Here is a 21,636-nt window from a genome sequence, read left to right as displayed (position 1 = left end):
GGCAGTTCCCGACGGCGCGGTCAATATTCTACAATGGCCACAATCGGCATTCGGTCATTTGTAAGAGCGTAACGCTCGTAAAGCAATAACAGCTGGTTGGACAATAGTTACAAATTGTCATCGTCTCCCGCGTGCTTTAAATGGTACAACCGGAATATTAATTCCCGCAATCGTAGATACTTTGTACTCCATGCTGGCGCGCTGATATACAACGATCCGGTCGCGACACATGCAACGAATCAACGACGATATACCGGTACGCTACGGCTGGTTCCGCCCGATAAAGCCGGTTATTCAATCACATAATATCTCGAGTTATCGAAACGAATTATCGCTCCATGCTGCGGGTACCGCGGTCGCGATAGCTCTTGCCAGGAATGCCGTCCGTCATTTGATTTGTATTCCGCAGCGCAATTTCGTGACGAGCAGATGACGAGGAAATTGGCAGCGATCTAACAATCAGCCACCACCCCTCGAAGCGTCCTGAAGATCGATAATCGAAATGAGGCGCGTCCAGACTGGAGTATTGTAATCGATCGGTGGAATCACAAATTGGATTTTTGTGGGCCTTCAAATGCGCTATTAGTAATTACTAATCAGCCGATGTTGATTAGCCGACGATCGTATGACTATCGCAGGACGTCGGTATAAATCTCGCAGCCATTTCGCGGATGCAGCGCGATCCTGCAATATTACAAGAATTGCGATTACCAAGCTTTTACGAGATTGATCACGTAATTTTCGTGAAAAAGAGAAAATGATCTTAAACATGACAACGTATTTAGTACATTAGTACATTGCGACGCAACCGCAAGCGAGGCGAAAAAGAACGATCTGAAAATATAGAATACATTTTTGTAATTCGCACAGTTTTCAAGAAAATGCAATTTTATATGTAAAAGAATCTAAATGTGTTTATTTGATTGCATATCAATATCCTCGTGCATACACATCTGTTGACGTGTATAAAAGATAATACGATAAAGATAATAAGATATTGAGTTACAATATTATTATGTTATACAATATTGTGTAATTTTTATAATGACGAGCATTGATATCGTTATTTCTTCTTATTGATCACCGGAAATAACAAGATATTCACAATAAGCGCAAATATTTTGATATATTTATGACATCAGCAGCTTACGGTTAATGCTGGTCCAGTTTACAGTTTAATCATTATAAATAAAGTGAACATGCGTGTATACATATACGTATTTTATGTTCCTGATAATGCGAGCGTAACATCGCATAATATTTGAATCTAGATTTAATGGCCGGTTTGGCGATTATACGAGATAGATTCGAAATAAGTTACGGAAAGCTTGTCAGACTATTTCGAAAGTCTGTTTATCGTCTCGCACAAATTGTGCATACAACGTGTTGGCAGCTCATATCTCATGCCATTATACTTACATCTTACGTATGTTTTACGTACACACGCGGAAATATTAAATAATATTCGCAGAATTTATTGTACGACGTAACTGATGATGATACCATCAGGATTTATGTTTTCATTACGCGGAAGGGTATGACGTTGAAACATCTTTTACATCTTTCGTTTTCCAACCAATCTGCGCATGTGTCTATGATCGGTCTAAAATTATCGCGGTCCAAATTTACGCAACAATTCCGAAGTTTAATTTCAAAATTTTGAATTTTTGATTGTCTTACACAGTTTTTATATTGATGTGAACAATGTATTACAATATTACAAAAATGTGTTATATTATGTCTACACTACAAGTTTTTGCGAGCGATATCGATCCGTAACGACGACGCAATAAGAAAACTTTGTTCGAGCTTTCGAGTATTAACATGCATCTGTCAGTTTGTGATGAATTTGAGTTTAGGAAACTCACAGACCGGAAATATCAATCCAGCTGCAGTGCTGCTCATATAAAAAACCTGATTGCCCGTTAATGAAATCCGTGAATTAAATTTCACCGACAAATCCTCTTTATGTAGAAAGTCTTCGTTAGACTATTTCGATATATTTCGGCGTGAGGTCACATATCAGCTTATGAAGAATGCGGCTATTTTCAAGATTTTCTCATATATCAAAGTTCGCCTATTATTCCATCTGTATTATTCCGGTAAAACTCCAAGCAATATCCAAGTACTTAATGCTGAATTTAAAATAAATTCCTGATATCTGTTATTGATACGTTTTGTTCGAAAAAGATAGAACAACTGGAAAACAAGTTTAATATTTCTATGATTATATGTTCCGCAATTTATTTAAGTATGAAAAAGCAAGGCAAATTATTAGTCAAGAATTTGTTTTACGATTGTTTCGTCTGACTCTAAATGTATAGCCAATAATAAACATTTTAATTTATATGACACATGCCTTATTGCATTTAAATTAAATTATATCCTAACATCTGTGAGAAATAAAAATAAGCAATCAACAATAACGTCAATATAACGTTTGCAGTAATATAGTGATAGAAAATGCAATTAAGCTTCTATGCACCGTTCGATTCACAGCTTGTACATTAAATTTCAGCATGCTCGGCGACCCAATTGTTCGAGTTTGGTCACGTTCCTCCGAAGAGATTCGCCGTCTCAAAGAGGAATCGCTTTATCGAAGCGAGCGACTAGGACAGAAATAGCAAGGTAGAAGAGAGAGGAAGGCAAATTCAATGTACAGCTTCTTAACTCGAGGACCATTCTAATCCGGTTGACCGCCCAATTCCGCCGCGTATAGTTCTCCGGCGCCGACTAAAACATAAATTCTTCTGCCGTGTTATCCTATAGTAGTTGCTGCCATCGTCACCACCGGAAAGTCGATGTTTCCCGGTGAAAAATCGGTGTTGAAATTCATGATACTTCTCGTTTTCGAAACTTCTGCAGTACAATGCAGTTCTTATCAACGGACAGATAATCTGCCAGAAAAGAGATAATCGCATTCACGTTGCCATATAATTCAATGATTTATTTTTCGATATAAAGATCATTAAACAAATTTTGTTGAACTCCTGGATATTCATTTTTTATGCTAGAGCATCATTTATTGAATAAAACCATCTTTTACTCTGAATTTGTCCTAATGACACTGGTGTATGTTAAAAAAGAAGCTCGAAGTCAAGGAATAATCGCGGTGATAAATAAAAGAAACCGGCTTCTTGTGTGTCGTGATAACGAGAAGGCTCCGTTTGCACTTAGTTGCTTTAAAATGAAGAGGTCGTCAAAGGAGATCGCAAAAGAGGGTTGAAATTGTTCTTGGACTGAAACGTCGAGCAGCAGTTGTGCCCGAGCGAGCAAGCAAGCTCGAAAAGTGCTCGTATGAAATGCAAAACTATCCCGGGGAAGCTCACTACGGTACGCACGGCTAAATTGTGCGGCCTGATAAAAGAAGACCTCGGAAAAACATTCTCGAGACCGTAATTGTGGGTTATATATCTCATAGAAGAGAGACAGAGAGCGAGAGAGAGAGAGAGAGAGAGAGAGAGAGAGAGAGAGAGAGAGAGAGAATATAGTCGCTCATTAGCCGATCCATGACCGCTATGGTCTTAGATCGTTTATATGAAGAGAAGAACATTATTTTCTCCTAGATTTTTCTCGGAAAAGCTACTTTATATGTGTCGCGAGGGATATCTTTTAAAGCATTTTAGAATCTTTTCGTTGCTCACACTGCCTAGTACTTTCTATGCATTTTTGCGATTAATTTAAACATCAGTGCCTTTGTCCAAAACAATATTAGCGAAATGAATTTCGCGCACGTCTAGGATGGTTTTCTAAGACTCCAATATCTTATTTTCAAAAGTCGGCCGAACGCAAGAAATTAAAGCGTGATAACGGTCAAGTATAATAGGTTTTGTCCGAACAACCATTGAAAAAATTTACATTCTGTATATTCCCCGGTCTCGCTCTGGAATGAAGAAAAAGAGTTACCAGTAGGCTTTCCTCTTGAGAGCCCTCGAGCTTACTTCGCCGAGTTCTTTAGTAGTTGTTTCCATTCATGAGCTTGCAAGCGCACGAGGCACTCGCGCCTTCTAATTTGAATAACAGCCTTGCCTGTACTATTTTCCCGGGAGGCCGCGGAGCTACATTGTGCCCACGGGAGTCAACCATTTGTCAGGAATCCCCTCACGGGAAGGTGCAGAGAGGTTCCTTCGGACGATGCCGCGTGGGACGAGGATGTCCTTTAGCGAGCGAACGAGCGCGTGATTCAGCTTACAGCAATTACCGGGGAAACTGACATGTTATCATCCCTACGTACTTCCGGGAAAACTCGGTCTTACGAGTCACCCTTCACCAATGAAGTTTCCTCAGCTATCGCGAGATATCGTGATGAAAATTCCGAGAACTTTGGAGCATCGATTCCGATTAGGAATTAATTATTGACCGAATACGCGACAGTCCTGGATATTAGATAATAGGTTTCTGACTGAATTCTATATTTCTGACTACGTCGACTTGTTGCAGACGCGGCGTCATATCGACAGACTGAAAATTTCATCCCGCAATATGTTGACGTGGGTGAGAAGCCGCGGTTAAATTGCCTTCATTGCGACATGGAGTATTTACATTAAAGAACGGCGGTTTTGAATATTTAGGTGGAGAGGTGACGTGTAATACTACGGTGCTTCATGGAGCTGCTCTGCTTATAGAATGTCAGATATATTCTCGCGAGCTGCTCTCGCATATTAATTTCACCACGTAAGTTAGTCCAAATGATACGAGTGGTACAAATGATGAAGGGACCGAGGGTTGGTCACGGCTGCAAAAGGCCGAAAGACCGAAAGATTGAGAGAGAGAGAGAGAGAGAGAGAGAGAGAGAGAGAGAGAGAGAGAGAAATATGGATGAAAGAGAGAACATAAAAGTAATGGAAAAATAAAACCAACTAGGTAGGAGTGGATTAAATTGGTACAGCCTGCGAAAGGGAGGAGAAACGAGACGAGCGAAAATTAGTACGGGGGAGAGTTACGATACAATAAAGAGATCGCATGAAACGAAAATGAGAAGTGAAAATTGCCAGTCAAGCAGCGATGATGAAAAAGATCTATAATATTTACCCTCGTAGGGAAAATTTCTCGCTACCGCATTTCGCACATGTAATCTAAGAGAATCGTTCCAAGAATAGATAGGAAAAAAAAACATTATATTTCTCTTTGTCAATTAACAATTTTTTAAACTAAGAAAGATATCGTAAGTAATTAATAGTTCTTGCATGATAAATACAAATTAAAATCGGAAAAATTATAAACAAAACTGTACGTTTGTATATGTCTCAAGACCGATGCATAAAAAAAACTGCGCGCATCATATGCGGAACTTGAGACAATTTCGCCGAGATTCTTGCACAGACAGCATTTTCGAGAAACATAATCATCCCGGAGCGAAGCTACCGCGGACGGAAAAACGCAACCACGGGGCTCTGGGCGATCCTCTTAAACGAACGCCCGAGGGCGACCACGCTCGTCTCACGCTGGAAAATGGAATCACAAGATAATAATCCCGAAATTCAATTTTACTCTTCCTCATCGTCGAGTAGAGAGCCGTGGTTGCCGGCGGTTGACTTCGTCAAGAGCGAAGATCGCGAGAATCGAAAAGTCCTGGCTGACTCGATTCAACGACAAAAGCGATCGGAGAACTCGATGTTGGACTTCTGATTCTCGTCGCGGTTTTATTCTGCCTCATAACTCTTTTATTCTCGTATATCGAATATTTTCGCGGCTAGACCAAGAGAAATTTCTGAGCTAGGAGAAAGAAAAATTTTTCGATCAATTTGCTGGCGATGTACTCGAGATTTCATTATGATTCTTGAATTGAAACGCAGCTATGCCACTGGCATACCGGCAACTTTCTCGATATGCTTCATTTTCAGAAAGCATAAAATATCTCTTGCGATGTAATACATATTTATAGCCCAAGTTTCCATGATGTTCGATAGAGCGTACATTCGCGAGGATGAAGGAGTGCATCGTATGTTTCCATTTACAGATGACATCTATGTTGCCATGCATATATAGATAACCGTACTATTTTTTCCCATTTAAATTTTCATCCCTTCCACGTTACAGACTCAACCCTGTATATAAAATATTTTCTTGATTATTAAATTAACTCTACTTTTTCTCGAGCTAATAAGGTCGATAAAATGTTGAAAGTATTTAATAAGATCGTAAAATATTTCATAGGCCGGTATTCATAGTCGGATCTTATATTTAAGACCGTCTTAAGTACAATCTTAAGATATTATGAATCAATCACAGAGCTGTATTAGCATCTTAAGACATTACTTAAGACGGTCTTAAAATAAGAACAGACTATGAATATCGGCCATAGACTTTCTAGTCTTTCTTATTAAAAACTACTTTTCATTTTAATACTTCTCGCTTTATTGTTATTCTAACATCAAGATATTCTTACATAATTAGGTTGTACTTAATATTTTTGGGTTATTTATTTAAAAATTAAAGTATAAAATTTCAAATTTAATACTTTTATCATAGATAAATACAGAGAGAAATTTAAAAGATACATTTTTGCGACCGCTTATATATGTTCATTTTTAGTCTTTTGGGGAGAAGGTAATTTTTAATTATAAAATTATTCTCTATATAAAACGTTAAATATAAAATATATTATATGCGGATGCGGAAAACTGCGAAAGTCATTTCTGCACAAAACGTTAATAAAATAAAGTTAATATTAAATACAACAGCATTATGCGACAATTAGATGATTAAACGAGCGTCGACACCTTTTGCGGGAAATGCAAAAGGAGAGGGCGTATGCAAGCTCCCGCGAGCTTTTACGATATAATATGCGAGGCAAGTCGGCCCGGTGAAAAACGAGAGAAGTTTTTCCGCGGCGTTTTACGCCGTGGCTGAAAACCGCGGTTGGTTCAAGGAGAACATTAAAAAACAGTTCGCGGCTTTATTATAATTTTCAGCGCGAGATAATGGACATTGAAAAATGTGGAACTGATTTACATGGCTAAAACTTCGTTACTCGAGCTTGCATTGATGAGTTAATGCGATTAAATTATAAAAGTTTTTATAATTAGTAACAACAAATGCACAACTTCCGGACACAATTATTCTCATTATTGTCGTTCAAGGATGATTAGCTGCACTTATATTATCACAGCTGCTCTATAAAATTATTACATCAAAGAAATCGAGCCGTTCAAGGCGATATATATCAGGTGATAGCAAAGTTCATTATTTTCCTTGAACTAAAATGGATTGCAACTGCAGTTTATTTCACAAATCGTTTTATATCTGAAACGCGACACCAAAGATCAGGTATCGAAACCACAGCCATGCAAACATAATGGTAAGTAACTACAACCTGGGAATTGGAGTTGCGGCTAGAGTAACGTGACCCTAATGTGGTCTCGCGAGCAGTGGGAGATTTCTGAAGTTACTGTTAATTAATTCTGTTAATTAATCTTTAATTAGGTAAAATTTGATTAATTAACAGAATTAATTAACAACAATATTTTTAAACATGAAACAATAGACTTATTAGAAGCCAAGAAGCAGGCATAACAAATGCGGTACTTTCTATTTGTAGAACATATTTGTATATTGGATCTAGCACTGGTTACTTATCTCAAAAGCAGGTTTTATGTGAAACCGTCGCAAACACCTTCCCACGTACAGCGCAATTAAAAAAATTCTTTTTTTTTTTTTGGAGTTGCGACAAATGCATTTTTCATGTAACATATTTTTTGTTTAAAACTTTGCGTTGCTGTACTATGGTACGGTGTTTTAAAATGTGGTTTAAAATATAAGATAATAAAAAAGAATTACTTGTAAACGTAAAAAATTTGCAAAAATTGTAAATTATAAACATAATTTATTGTGTACTCTTTCTCTCTCTGTATGCGTGTTTGTATGCTATACTAGGTATTTTATCTTATATCTTTTCTTTATGTAATCTAAAAAGGTCTAAGAATTAATTACGTTATTTATTATTTGTAGACCGGTCGACCACCGACGTATGAGGAATATTACGCGATGATGTCACGCTCGCACACTCCTCCGCCACCATGGTCCGACTCGACGACGACGTCTAACCCGACTTCGAGTATTCAAGCGCGACGCGAACTCTTGGCCAGCCAGCCTGAGTTTCGCGAGTATCTGACGCAGCTGGCGCTAAGTGATCGTGGTTCGCAGTATCAATATCAGTATCAGCAACAACGACAACAATCCAGAGATGCTACCTCGATCCCGAGGGAACAGCAGGTCAGAGTGCAACAGCGTGCGCGAGCAATGCCTCCCAGGTGAGTAGTCGAGGACCGACCTCTCGGCCGCGCCGTCGCGTCTCGTATCTCAGAGCCGCGGGGATCGCTCGCGGAATAATTCACGTAGTTTCTGGGGTGGTCATATACGACTATATGACACCGCCGGGAGTTACCTCGGCTCGGGATGTACTTGGCTACCCCGAGACATTTCGAGGTGCTGAGAACTAGTAGCAGGTTCAAAGTAATTTAGAAAAATGGTCGAGGCAGCGATTATGCAAATACAGAGCGCCCCGTTTCCTTCCCTGCATTTTTTTTCTCTGCAACAGCCGAGCAAATTAAAGGAAAAAAATGGCAAGGACAATTTCAAAGGTTCTTTAAAACTTGATACGAATATATTTTCTCGAACAAAGTGTTTGTGTGAATATAATCATAAAAATTCTAAAAATTATATAGTTAAAAGAATAAAATTTTTTTTTCACCTATTTTTTTCATTATATGTATAATGTAGTTCTGCCGTATAATTTTACGAGGCACACTAAAGCCCGTATTTATAGTCGTTACTCAGATCTCGTCTCAAGAGCGTATCAGGTGAGATACTCAAAATTGCGTTTTATATCTTGAGACGTGGACGGTTCAATAGTTATATTTTGATTAGAGTTCGACTGAGACTGTATTTATAATTATTATGTTAACATTAATAAACTCAATCTCTTTTCAAGTCACCTATGAACCAAAACTCACTTCAGATGAGTTTTTTGACAGAAACACGACTATAAATATGGACTTAAAACTTCATCTTTTCATCCTTGTAATTTTTAAAAACCATTAAAAACGTTTTCCAATCGGAAAAATTTAAATGTGCTTGCAGATCGCAGAGCGAGAGTCGTGCGCAACAGCAACGAATTGCGGCGATGTATACGGATGCTGCGTTTTGTATGGAAACCACGGTACTGCAGACGGCTTTCGATTCCGGCCAAGGATTTGCCCTCTGCAGCTTGATGTAAAAGAACGAGCAAGGACTTCGCTTCGACAGGAAGTTGCAGGAAGCCTGATACCATCATCAATCCACGATCGAGTTCATTCGCGAATGTTTCCCTTGATAGTCGAGCTGCGCTTGTCAAGAAAAGCGCTTGCAAAACTACTCGACTGTAGATTGATAACGTATTAGCTTGCTCGCAATTCATGAATGCAACGAGATGCGGAATTGTTGAAACGTCGCAACTCGGTGCTTTTACGAATTTAATAAATAAAGCTTCACAATTAGTATCGATTCCTGATAGTAAAGTATCGTTGCCTCATAAGTACATGTGAATATGTAAGTATCGAATGGTATCGATTCCTAAATGGTATCTACTTGAAAGTATCAATTCTCTAATTATTTCGTGGATACAATCGGTATCGATGTTATCTCAATTCTGCGCATTTCTGCTAGATATGTTCTTCATTTATAACAAATTGTTACTTTTGAATGCCTGTTACTTTCAGATTTAATTTTTATAGACAACTTTTTCCAGAAAATATAAAGTAAAGAAATATATATATATATATATATATATATATATATATATATATATATGTTTATAAATATAAATATTTAAAATAACTTTTAAAGTAAAGTAATAATAATTTATAATAAAACTAAGCTATTCTCGCAACATTTTCTATCATACGAATTATAAAAAGATTATGAGAAGTTGACTTTTTAGTTTTGATAAAAATTATTTCGAGGAGCGTGCATTCCCGATTTTTTCTTTCGTAGAATAAAACTCGTCAAATGACGAGTTTCGATACTTAACTTCCAATTTTCACTTCCCAAAAGATAGTGGTATTTGACGCCAAATAGATCTCCTTCAAGCTTTTTGCCTGAAAAAGACATAGCAAGCAACGAGACTATCGAACACGTATGAAAAAGCAAGCTTTTTATTCGCAGGGAATCTGAACTTGTGACAATGTGTCATAGAGCAAGACCCGGCATTTTCGCGTGTTCATAAAGGAAATGGAGAAAATTGGTGACTCGAACCGATCAGAGAAACTGAAGGCAATTGGAGATAAATCGGATATACAATTTTGCTTTTATTCCGTTCGGCCACACGAGGAACAAAGACGGATAATAAACACGCTCTAATTTTTCCCGATCGGCGAAGAGATTTTCGGATGACCGATGGTTTCACAAGTTCAGTTTCTGCAAGTCATACATCAACATCATTTAAAAACTACACAGGTACCCTACAGAGTTTCTCTATTAAATGGCGATTCTGTACTATTTTCAGAACAAAAAAAAATCCGAAGGAACTATCTCGCGTCAAACGTCATTACTATTTAAACCATTTAAAAGGATAGAAATTAAATATTGTATGCAAACTTAATACAATGTCACTTCTCCCGGAATTATAATTAAACTTAATTTATCTAGTTTGTTTTACAGTTTTACTGTAGTTCGTAAAATAGAGAGCATTGCGGAAATTTTAAAAACGGAAATTAATAACAGAATTTTATCTTTTATTGAATTGGAGAAAATTTTGTCACAAATAAAATTGAAATTTAATAACCACGATATTTGTTGTTATAAATTCAAAAGTTAGAAATTAATTCAAATTTCGAATTAAATTTTTTCTACAAAAATACCTTCTCTTTTGCAATAAATAATTACCATTTTGATAATTACTTCGAAATTGTTTTAGCTGTACCTTTCGCGTTATGCAATTTATAATTGGAATGTGTGTGATAGTAATTATAAAAAAAAAAACTTGTTAGCGGTTCTATTTTCATTTCGTGTATATTGTACTGAGTTGTCTCAAACTGTCGTTTAGCATTTAGTGAAAATTTAAAAATAAGCGAATGCTGTGGGCATTCGGTATTTAACATACATGGTCCTAACAACATACAAAACAGAAAGTAGTATGTAAAGTTGGTGTTAATCACATGTTACGTAGCGTAGCGTGACATGTGCGTTAAAGCGCGCAAATATCGCGCGTAGTAGTCACTATCGTAGATATAATAAAATAGAACAAATACACAGTTTTAGTCAAATGTGATTGATCCTCATATGATTCTTATGAGAAAAAACGTTTTCGATCAATTTGCTTGAATTTGTAATACGTGATATGTTGTAGTTCTCGTGTCCCTGATGAAGGTCTCAAATTTCATCAACTTTCTATGATTAGTTTCTGTGAATTATAGGCATTTGAAAATCTTCATAAGAACCTATAATTCAGAAATTAATCATAAAATGTTGATGAAATTTGAGACTTTTCATCAGGGATTCGCAAGAACTACAACATATCACAAATTCAAGCAAATTGACCGAAAAGCGTTTTTTTTCATAAGAATCATCATGCGGGGTCCTTTATGTACCTACTTATTGAGTTTAAGTTAAGTGAATCTCTGAGTGAACCTTGTGTATTACGAGTGACCCGTATGTTACTTTCTCCCATTATCTTATCGTTAAAAATGAAGTGGAGCAAAAATTAGTATTATTTAGTTATATAGTACATATAAAAAGTTAGAGATGTATAGACGGATAACTTTCGTATTACAATTCATCGCAACTCTTTAAACTTGTCACTATGTAACATAAAATCTATTTAAGATACGGAAACGTTATATCGAAATTTTTCCATCGGTTTTGTAATGTTTTTCTATCGGCGAGACGTTGAAACGTTCAAAACTAAGGACTGATGTTCACCATGGGACAGAATGATACTGACATCAAAAAGTGTTATCTCTTTCCTTATATTTTATTTTATCTTAATCATATATACATCATACACACATACACACAAGCACACATATATACGCATATACAATACATACAAAATGTTATATATTTTATATGTACATTTTGTGGTTAAATGTAAATATCGTAAAGTGTATTATTATGTGTGTAATTTAATTTTAGATAAATATAGGATTAACGCATATAAACTGGAGTATATTGCTAATTTAATAAATGGACAGTCTTGCCTTCCGATTAACGGAAACGGAGAGTTCATTATATCGGTCTATCGACGTATAACGAACTGAGCTACATCGCTATTACCTCATACTGTATGTTGTGTATATTATAAATGTTAGAGAATCAAGAAATATAAAATGTATCCGATGTAAAGTACTCCCTGAGCACTGATTATTGTTTCACCGGCTCTCTCCTTTATCTTATCGCAGCTACTTTGAAATATTAATGATGAAAGAATTCGGCATGTTTACCCTCTCCGGTGATATTTAATGAAGCAATTTTTTCCAAGACAAAAATAACATTCGTCCAGATACCGAAAATTATATCTTGCCTAATATAAAATCGGTAATATTAAATGTCATGAAATTAAAATTATCACGTGTGTTAATCCGCGCCCGATATAATAATTTGAGGTTGCAAAAATCTTATTGTAAATAATTACTCTCCAAGATGAATTGGAGAAATGTAATTAATTGCCTTTGAGGCGTGACCCGTTTGACCGAGAATATTTCTTATCGCGCTTGACCTCTTGGCTGATACATTTCGAAGTTCACCAACAATGTGATAAAATTGCATAAAATGCTTTGCCGCCGTGATCGGGCAATGACAAATTACTCGATATTAGCAATACAATTTTCTCATTTTTAAGAGTGTTCCGACACGCGTACGCGAAATAAAAAGAAAAAGGAAATCTTATCGCAAAATATTGTAGATAAAATGAACAAAAAATAAAAGTAAACCTAATTATATTAACATTTAACATTGTTAAGTTAATGTTTAATGCAGTTTACACTTTGCATTATTGCAGTAATATAACGAGCTTAAATACTGATTAAAAAATCACTATCGTTATGATTATTGTTACAAATGAACAAATCACATCGACAGCCGTTTCCTTTTCTATATATAAAATCCTAGATATGTAGTAGTTAAAATATTACATAAGTGCCATGCAATCTAAGATTTTCTTTAACCATTCAAAAATATCTCTTGCTACAGATAATACATACGGTAAAATGTGTAAGAGAGAAATTATTTATAGAAAGACGAGAAAATTATTATGTAAGAATCGGCATATTTTTGTTATAAGCTATTTAATTGATTTTTACGTCAACCATATTATGACCGCTAAAATAATGAAATCCATAGTGATAATATTATCTATTTAAATAAAATCAAATAAAAAGATGACTTGGAAAAAAGCTCTTGCTGATCATAATATTTCTTACCTTTCTGAAGTAAATAATTTCTTTCTTATATGTGTTCCTATGCCATCAACAGCGACGGTAATATTTCAGCTGTGACTAACTTACGTCGAACCTTCTGCATAAGTTTAGTGGGTTTATTTACACCGGTTCCCACTTTTGGTGTAAAATTTCGATATTTATCGTGCATGATGATGACGGCGACTCTCTACGATCCGAGCAGATTAGAATCCCGAGACCTTCAGGCCGTTGGGAATACTGTAGATCCTCTCGTTCAGCGGAAGCTCGCCAATTTTGTACCTCTCCAAGGTTGTCCTGGCGACGGCGGAGTGTCCGGTGCCAATAAACGCCAAAGTCGCGTCTCGTCCGGCGTATTCCAGGAGGACGTCCTGGCCGCCCGGGTGACTCTTCAGAAACTCCGTGCAGTCGTACACGTAATCATAGATCACGAGCCAGCAGTCACCGGGCGTGTCGTGCCAGGCAACCTCAGCTAAATTGATCGTCCGGAGCTCGTCGTGCGACTTTTCCTTCAGCCTGCATCTTCGCTCTCTGATGATATCGTTTCTCTCCGTGACATCATCACGCTCGACCTGCAAGTAGTCCTCCCTCGGTGGATTCACATCTCCTAGTTCGTGGGAGCGGACGGTTAGACTCACGAGATCCATGCTACCATGGGGTTTAGAAGCGCTCGTTCTGCAACACAAATAATACAAACATATTTTGCTATTTAAATAACTTTAAATAAAATTTAATTGTGATATATCGTAAATATCGTTTACAGTATATTAAAATAATCACGCATGTTTCTTCTTAACTTTATGTGCGCAAATAGCTTTTGCTAAACAGTACTAATATATTATAATAAATAGCTATATTAAATATATTACACGTCGTACTATCTCGTAAACAAAAAATCTCAATTTTCCAATAAAAATTTTTAAAATTGAATTAAAACTAAATAAATGGAGGAAATTTAATAAAAATAAATTAAAAATAAATATTTTGCTTAAACATTTAGAAGAAACAATATTGCGTAAACCAAACAACAGTAAGACAACGTTTAAGTAAGATATTTATTTTGCTTTTATTTTGCCTTTTTCTTCGTATTCTATAACTAATACGTTTTCTATTCACATTTACACATCCAAAAATACAATAAACGATTATTGATTGCGTTTCAATTGACACAGACGTACGGCGACGGCGCTATGATAAAGCAATATTTGCAGTAGCGGAAAATTGTGAACAACTGCACCATTAAAAGTACATTATTTTGCAAAAATGACTAGTGACAGTTGAAAAATACGATCGCGGGAGCACCGGAAGTATTGATTGCATCGATTGCGGAAGTAAACGAGTAGTCCACATATACCGATTAACTCGCGCGTCAGTTTACAGCAACCGTTTAAACAATCCCAGGCACTGTATATTCGGAAAACAGATTCGTCACACGTTAAATCTACCTACAACAGCGAGCGTTTCTGTTGATGTTGTCTGTCAAGGGACATCGTATGAAACACACTGAGCGTTGTAGACAGAAATCAATTCTCTCAAGAAAGGAGAGTAATTCTATTACCGGTTGAAACCTGATGCGTGCAAACTCGAAGTATCTTCTTGGTCACGCATTGCCGTAGCAGTCGAATGCGTTGCTTGGAAACAGAACCTGATTGTAATCCACATATGAATTTTCCGCGCTTAAATATAGAAAGTTGCTTTCTTATTGGGAAACTCTAATGATAAGAGTGAAGATAAGAAGTGTAGGAAGTAATAAGATTAGAAGCTCTAAATTACGTATCACAGTATCGCGTATCGTGAATCTTATACCGTTTCGCAAAATCGTTATTCCAATCCTTTCGGCGAAGTGTAATAATCTCCCATAAGAATTCCAAACAGTCTGATAGTTTGTTCGCACTGTTCGCAGCTCAGAGAAACAGAGGAAGAGAAACTTCAGCACCACAGCACTCTCGTAAAATTCTACACCACGCGAGAGCGCAGATTGACGATTTTATTTTTATTCCACGACGACGATAAGCAACGACCGGATTTCAGACACACTTTCAGTTGCACTTTCGTCAAATAATTGCGAAAAGTAGTGATTAAGAGGCTGCATTTCTTTTTTCTGAGGTACGTACCTACTGTTGAGATATTCGCAATGACGAGATTGTAACCAGCGTCTTTCGAAGTTCACACGTAAATGATATCAAAACGTTAAATCACAATCATTATATTATTATGTGTTGCTATTTATCAGCGTCATGTGTTTATAGTGACCTATTCCGTCAACGCTTGATACTAGAAACATCTCGTGAATCTTGGATTAAAAATTCTACATGTAGTATTTAATATCTCTGTAATTATATATCTTTTTATATTTTATTTTGATAATGTATTTCATCATGCTAGAATTTTCTGGTCAAATATAATATTCAACGAAAACGTTATCTGTATAATATATCTGTAAACGAAATATTCATCATAAAAAAATTAAATATTTAACTTCATCGAAAACATCCATTTAATAATCCATATATAATATTTTTAATATTTATATATTTTATATTATTACATAATGGTGTGTTTTATTCATTTAATTCCTATCGATCTTTCAAATTCTATATTACTTTGATAAATATTAGATACAATTTTATTATCTATGTAAAATAAAGGATATATAATAACAATAGGGAAACCCTCATAGATCAAACATAATTATGTATAATACACTCGATCGGTGTTCAGGCTTACTTTGTGAGATCCAATAATCTCATCAGTTGCTCTCAACTCATCGTTTCGTGTAAAGATACACGGTCAGTGCGTGCATGAACTTGACGCGAGACACGACCGTCGCGCGCATCGTGTCTCTTGATAACTAATAACATATTTCTATCCGCATTGATCTGATGAAACTTGTATTTATCATTAGTCTAACTGTGTAATGGAAACTGACGATAACAGATTTCACAACAATGTAAACATTAAATTAAGAAAGGAATACAGATAATATTAAACTGTCATAATTCTTTTTTCTTTTGAAAAAATATCACAATTTCCAAAGTTAATTAAATTGTATCAGTATAGTTTTTCAATAAGATTTTTAATCTTTAAACATGAATAATTATGAAATAAACGTGAGATTTGCGAGCAATCGTAAAAAGTATGATAGCAGGTATTATTTTTTAGCAATGTTTTTATTTTAAATTTCTGTATTTCGTAGATAGTAGTTTGCACAAATATATTACTATAGCGACTGACTTTTATAAATAAAAAGAGATAGATTGTGTTTTAACCAGCTGCCGATATAACGGAAAATTCAATGAGAGGTGTTGCCATCAAGTTCAAATGCGAGTTATCAGGAAACGCAGGTTACTCCATTCTTAGAACGAAATGATTTGTTTTATTCAAGCCCGATAAAAGAAATTTTATTATATCATTTTATGATACATCCTAATATAATTTAAAACAAAGTTAATTTGTGGATCTAACGTTTACATTTTTTAAATAAAAAAAATATAAGTATTGGACAGCAACAAGTCCAAAGCAAAAGTCATTATAATCGAGTTCAATGATAGAAGTTTAATAATATTCAATATTATTTCTATTGAATTACTATTGAAAGAAGTTCAATAAACAAAACGTGAGACATATACAACAGTAAACATGTTCAATAAATATAACGTATATTTATATATTTTTTATATGTATATTATAAACGGTTAAAGAGCAAGAGCTTCAATGCAATAACAAGAGAGCAAATTATCGGTCAACTATAAGGGGAAACTCGTCGAGTACGCTCGTCCGACCGCCGCATCGGGGCGTAGTAATGCGGTGCAGATACCAGTTTCACCGTCGACACGACGACGCCAGGCGTCGCGACGGCGCGACCAACAGCAGCGGCGTCGGCAGCGGCGGCGCACTGCGAGACTGATAGTCGTAATCATGCCACCCTGACCTCACGCACATTCCCGTAAGCACGGTGCGTGCGTCGAGGTCGCAGGGGAAGATCTTTCGCGTATCCGCGTCGAGTAGGACGAGGTGGACAACAGCGACGACCACGACAACGACAACGACAACGACGACGACGACGACGACGACGACGACGACGACGACGACGACGGCGACGTTGAAAACGGGATCCCCGACGAGTACGCGCACGAGCACGAAACGGGGGAAGGTCGACGTCGCAACGGGAGGACCGGCCGGTCGCAGACGACTCGTCGTCCGTTCTGGTACCACCGTTCAGCTCGTCTCTCCCAGTGAACGACGTCGACGGCCAAATGGTCGCGCGAGAACGGGCCGGAGACGCGCACGCGGAGGATCGCCGTGGGATCGACCCGTGTTCGCGCACGTGTCGATAAAAATTTCATCCCTGAGAAAAGGGGAAAAACGCGTGTACACGCGGTGGTGGAACAAGTCCCCTCGCGATTCGGAACGAGGTGTCGTTGAAAGAGAAACGCCGTCAATCGCGCGAGAACGTGCGCGAATATCGGTGCGATCGACCGCGGGCGCGTTCGATGATCGAGAAGCCGCATCGGCGCGGCGCATCGCGGATCTCATCTTATCGCTTCCGTGCGAGATCCGCGATGCGAGTCGGGGCGACGGAAAGATAACGTAACACGCCGCGCGCCTTCGTTACATGTGCGTGTGGAAGCCGTTGTCCTCGTGACACATATTAGGAAATAGGGGCGCCCCATACCCTTGCGTGCGCCGATACCGCTACAGTGAAGGCACTCGTCCGACGCCGAGGAACCGGCGCACGCGACGCCCGAAGGCGCGGACACGCCGCTGCGTCGTCCGGGTGCACCCTCGACAACCGCTACCGATAGGCGCGTGCCGGGAGATACGCGGTGATCCTGGGGGTGCACGTGCGTCCGGCGAAGGTCCTGAAAAAAGAGGGATGAGGGTGCGAGGCGACGCCGCCGGCGCTGTACGTCGCACGTGTTACTCGGACCGAGCCGGATCGATCGCCCGGAAGTGTGCTCGAGCCCGAGGCTGGTGAGGCGGTCATATGCGTCTTACTCGCCGCGTGCAGATTTTCGCGAGAGCGATCTTCGTGAACGAGCGGTCGTTGCCGATCGCGGTAACGTCGTCGCGGTGCCCGCGCGAATCGACCCTGCCCGCGATCCTGCCTTCTAGCCACGCGTTTCACCTCGCCTTTCCGCCGGAGTGCTGATGACGAAAGTGAATTTATTGCGTATATTATGGATGTACGTGGTATTATCTATGAGGACGAGTTGATTATTAAATTGGTGAGCAAAAGTGTTCGATGAAGTTCGATCCGCGAAGGCATTTGTCGTTGGTGCTCCATTGGAAAATGTTCGATTTGGATCTTTTGTGAATTTGAATATGTATTCGTTGTCTGTGGAAACGTCCTAAGATTTCGAAAGGTAGCTATCGATATATAGTAGTTTTCAGAAAAAACTTGCTGAAATTTTTTTTTCTATTAACTGGATGCTTTCTTTTTCTCTTCACGTTTCTCTTTTCTGGGAAATTCGAGCGAACCGCATACGAAATTGCGTCTAGGTGAAGGAAGGGTAAACTTGCGAAAGGAAGAAAACGTGAAACTTTTAATTGAGGATCCGATTTCTCGCTCGCTGACGGGGAGTTAATCGAATCTGGAACACGCTCTCTCGTTTCAAGCGGGTCTGCTCTATTTCGATGGGATTCCTCGATGCGGAAGTCTCGACGTCTTAATACATTCGCGATGCGAAAATCCGCCGGAGTAGCACGATCTCTTAAGCAATATAAGTGTATATTAGATGGAAACAGAGAAAGGGGTCATTTAACCATCGTTTATTAAATCAAGAAAGATCCTTTTTTTTCACATCGCACATCGTTCTGTCGCGATCAAATAATATTAGCGTTGTCATGGTAGGAAATACGTGTCCTCGGTTTAGAGACAGAATAACCGTTTTGGCTGCCGGCACATTAAATATTTCATCGTAACGACGGTGGCTCGTGCTTCTATTCTCTTTATTGTATTCGTCTGTCGACGATTCGACCTCGCCGTGCCGCCATGTGCCGCCACGCAATAAACAGACAGTTGTGCCACGGAGATTGTCTTCGCTGGCACAGTTTTCGTCGCCTTTTCAGGTAACAGATCCGCGCGAAGTGCAACGATAGCCGGATCGCAACGGCGTGGCTCTTCTCGGGGTTGCTCGTCGTAACCCTTTCTTTCAGAAAGACAAAAACGAGAGAGAGAGAGAGAGAGAGGGGCGGATTTTTTTTCTTTCCACGCCGCGCAACCAACGAGCGCAGCTCGGCCGTCACTTTTCGTTACCGTCATTATTAATAGCGGACACATCGATTAATTGATTTATGTTATAAAAAAGAATGGCACGCGTCAATAAATAATGGCGTGTCCCCCGCCTCGTCATCCCGGCCGTTCGTTTGCCGTCAATAGAGCGTAGCGAACCTCGCTGTAACGTCAGACTTGTACGGATCATCGACTCTGACTCGCCTCGGCTTTCAACGTGTGTACCCTCCTCTCCGGGCCCCCCTCCGAGGCCGCACTCGGCGCCTACCTAGTTCTTATCTCACGTTCTCGCGGGGGTGTAACTGACCGATATCGCGCCGCTACGCGCGCTCCATTAAAAATGTAGCCCGACAGAGACCGCAGTCTATAGACACACATTTGCGCGGCCGCGTGCGTGTCGTTGTACCCCTCTTTTTTTTCCTTTTTCCCGGCCGATCGAACACACCACCAACTCTGTTTTTTGCCTCTTTCCCCTAAATCGCACTGCGGGGACCGGTTTTTCCGCGACGGCGGAATCGCTAACTCGGAATAATCGGAGCTCGTTAACTCTATCAAGCCCGATCGACACACTCGTTCGCGCGATTTCACACGATTACGTCCCACGGAGAAGAGGTTCTCCTGAAATGTCAATACTCCGACAAATCGTGTCCTCTCTTGCTCGTTTAAAGGAAACACATCTTCTTCCGAATGGAACACATGGTCTCTCGTGAGTTACCTTGAAATCGTCATTCTTCTCTCGCGGCGTCGAGTATCGGCGTAGCCCCCGGAGGCCAGAGGCCGGCCGGCGATAGTCGCGGAGCATCTCGGGGCCCTCTCTCACCGGCGACCCGCGTTCCGCGAATCCTCGCAATGGTTTTCCGTGGCGGTGCGAGAACTCCAACTATTTATAAATGGTCCGAACCCGGTCGCATTGGCGAACGGCTCGAGTCGACGCCGACGGAGCTGCCGCCTCGTGCAGTCGCAGCCGCAGCCGCCTCGTGTGGTGTGGGGAACAATTCGCTACCCCATGATAAAAATAGAAGCTCCTAGCCAGCTAGCCGAACTCGAGGCTAGAGCTTGAAGCGCGCGCGACATCGCTCTAGCCACGCTAGAACGGATGGACAGACGGACAGACAGACGTACGTACGGACAGGCGCACCGGCGCAACCGGGTCTGTGCGGATGCTGACGATGATGCTAATGTCGGTGCCGTTGCTGCCGATGTTGCGCACCGACCGAGCTTGAACCACATCGTCCGCCGCCGTCAACGTGAAGAAAGCGCGTCCGCGCGCGCGCGCGCGCGCCCGTGCCCGTGCAAGCTCCACGTGTGTGCGTGTGCATATACATGCGTACTGAGAGTTCGGCTCCGTTTTCCTCTTCGTCTTACTTCTTCCTCGCAACCCGTCTCGAGATAGACTCAGTGTCCGCCGTAGTTTCATCGTGTGCCTAGTCCCGTGGATCTTAGTCATCGAGCGTTCCACCGTAGGTAGATCTCCTCGCGGATGACTCATCAAAGAGATCACGATCGAGTCTTCCTTTCCCGAAGAAAGCAGATCGGAAGAGAAGAGCTTTCGTGTAAAGAAGTCGTCGGAAAACGGACAGATCGAGCGGGAGAGAAGAGGTGTCCGGGACGAAGATAGGGAAAGAGAGCGAGAGAGAAGGAGAGAGCGAGTAAGAAAGAGGGAAAAAGAGAGAGAGAGCGAGAGAGAGAGAAAGAGAGGCACATTCCGAGCGGATCACGGATGCTTATAGAAGCGTTGCGTAACGGCGTCAGGCGGACAGCGAAACCGCGACTCTGTCGGGCTCGTTGTCTCTATAGTTTCGACAATTTCGAAGGGAAACCCGGTACGTCGGCGCGCGATTTCCATCAGCGGGTCCTCGCGAATCCTAGAGCGGTATCCCATGGTGATTGCCGTAGCGCCCGAGGACTCCGAGGAGTTTCCGAGTGCCGTGTGCATGGTGCTGGACGCGAATCCTCGAAGAGCCTCGACAAATTCCGATTCCGTTGATCCACGATCGCAGGAGACACGTG

General features: G+C 39.8%; 2 protein-coding genes across 8 annotated transcripts in view; one reads left to right on the top strand and one right to left on the bottom strand.

The window, feature by feature from the left end:
- The window catches only part of LOC112464998, a 39,803-nt gene extending 30,064 nt beyond the window's left edge, over positions 1-9,739 (top strand). Inside the window, exons 4-5 of the mRNA XM_025032378.1 lie at positions 7,951-8,252; positions 9,082-9,739. Of these exons, the coding sequence (XP_024888146.1) occupies positions 7,951-8,252; positions 9,082-9,217 (438 nt within the window). The 3' untranslated portion in view covers positions 9,218-9,739. The remainder of the gene's footprint in view (positions 1-7,950; positions 8,253-9,081) is intronic.
- Positions 9,740-12,043: 2,304 nt separating this feature from the next.
- The window catches only part of LOC112463984 (cytochrome b5-like), a 52,209-nt gene continuing 42,616 nt past the window's right edge, over positions 12,044-21,636 (bottom strand). For 2 of the 7 annotated variants that reach the window (XM_025030991.1, XM_025031062.1), the window contains one exon: positions 12,044-14,066. In XM_025030991.1, coding sequence (XP_024886759.1) covers positions 13,598-14,038 — 441 coding nt within the window. In that variant the 5' untranslated portion in view covers positions 14,039-14,066 and the 3' untranslated portion in view covers positions 12,044-13,597. Of the gene's footprint in view, positions 14,067-14,840; positions 14,879-14,949; positions 15,005-15,197; positions 15,486-15,505; positions 15,556-20,341; positions 20,816-21,636 lie in introns of those variants that run through there. The other 5 variants (XM_025030840.1, XM_025030909.1, XM_025031215.1 and 2 more) reach the window with 5 other exon arrangements.

The sequence above is a fragment of the Temnothorax curvispinosus genome, unplaced genomic scaffold, assembly GCF_003070985.1.
Source record: "Temnothorax curvispinosus isolate PA1 unplaced genomic scaffold, ASM307098v1 QBEX01000209.1, whole genome shotgun sequence".
NCBI classification, from domain to species: Eukaryota; Metazoa; Arthropoda; class Insecta; order Hymenoptera; family Formicidae; genus Temnothorax; species Temnothorax curvispinosus.
This window is presented reverse-complemented; position numbering and strand designations above follow the sequence as displayed.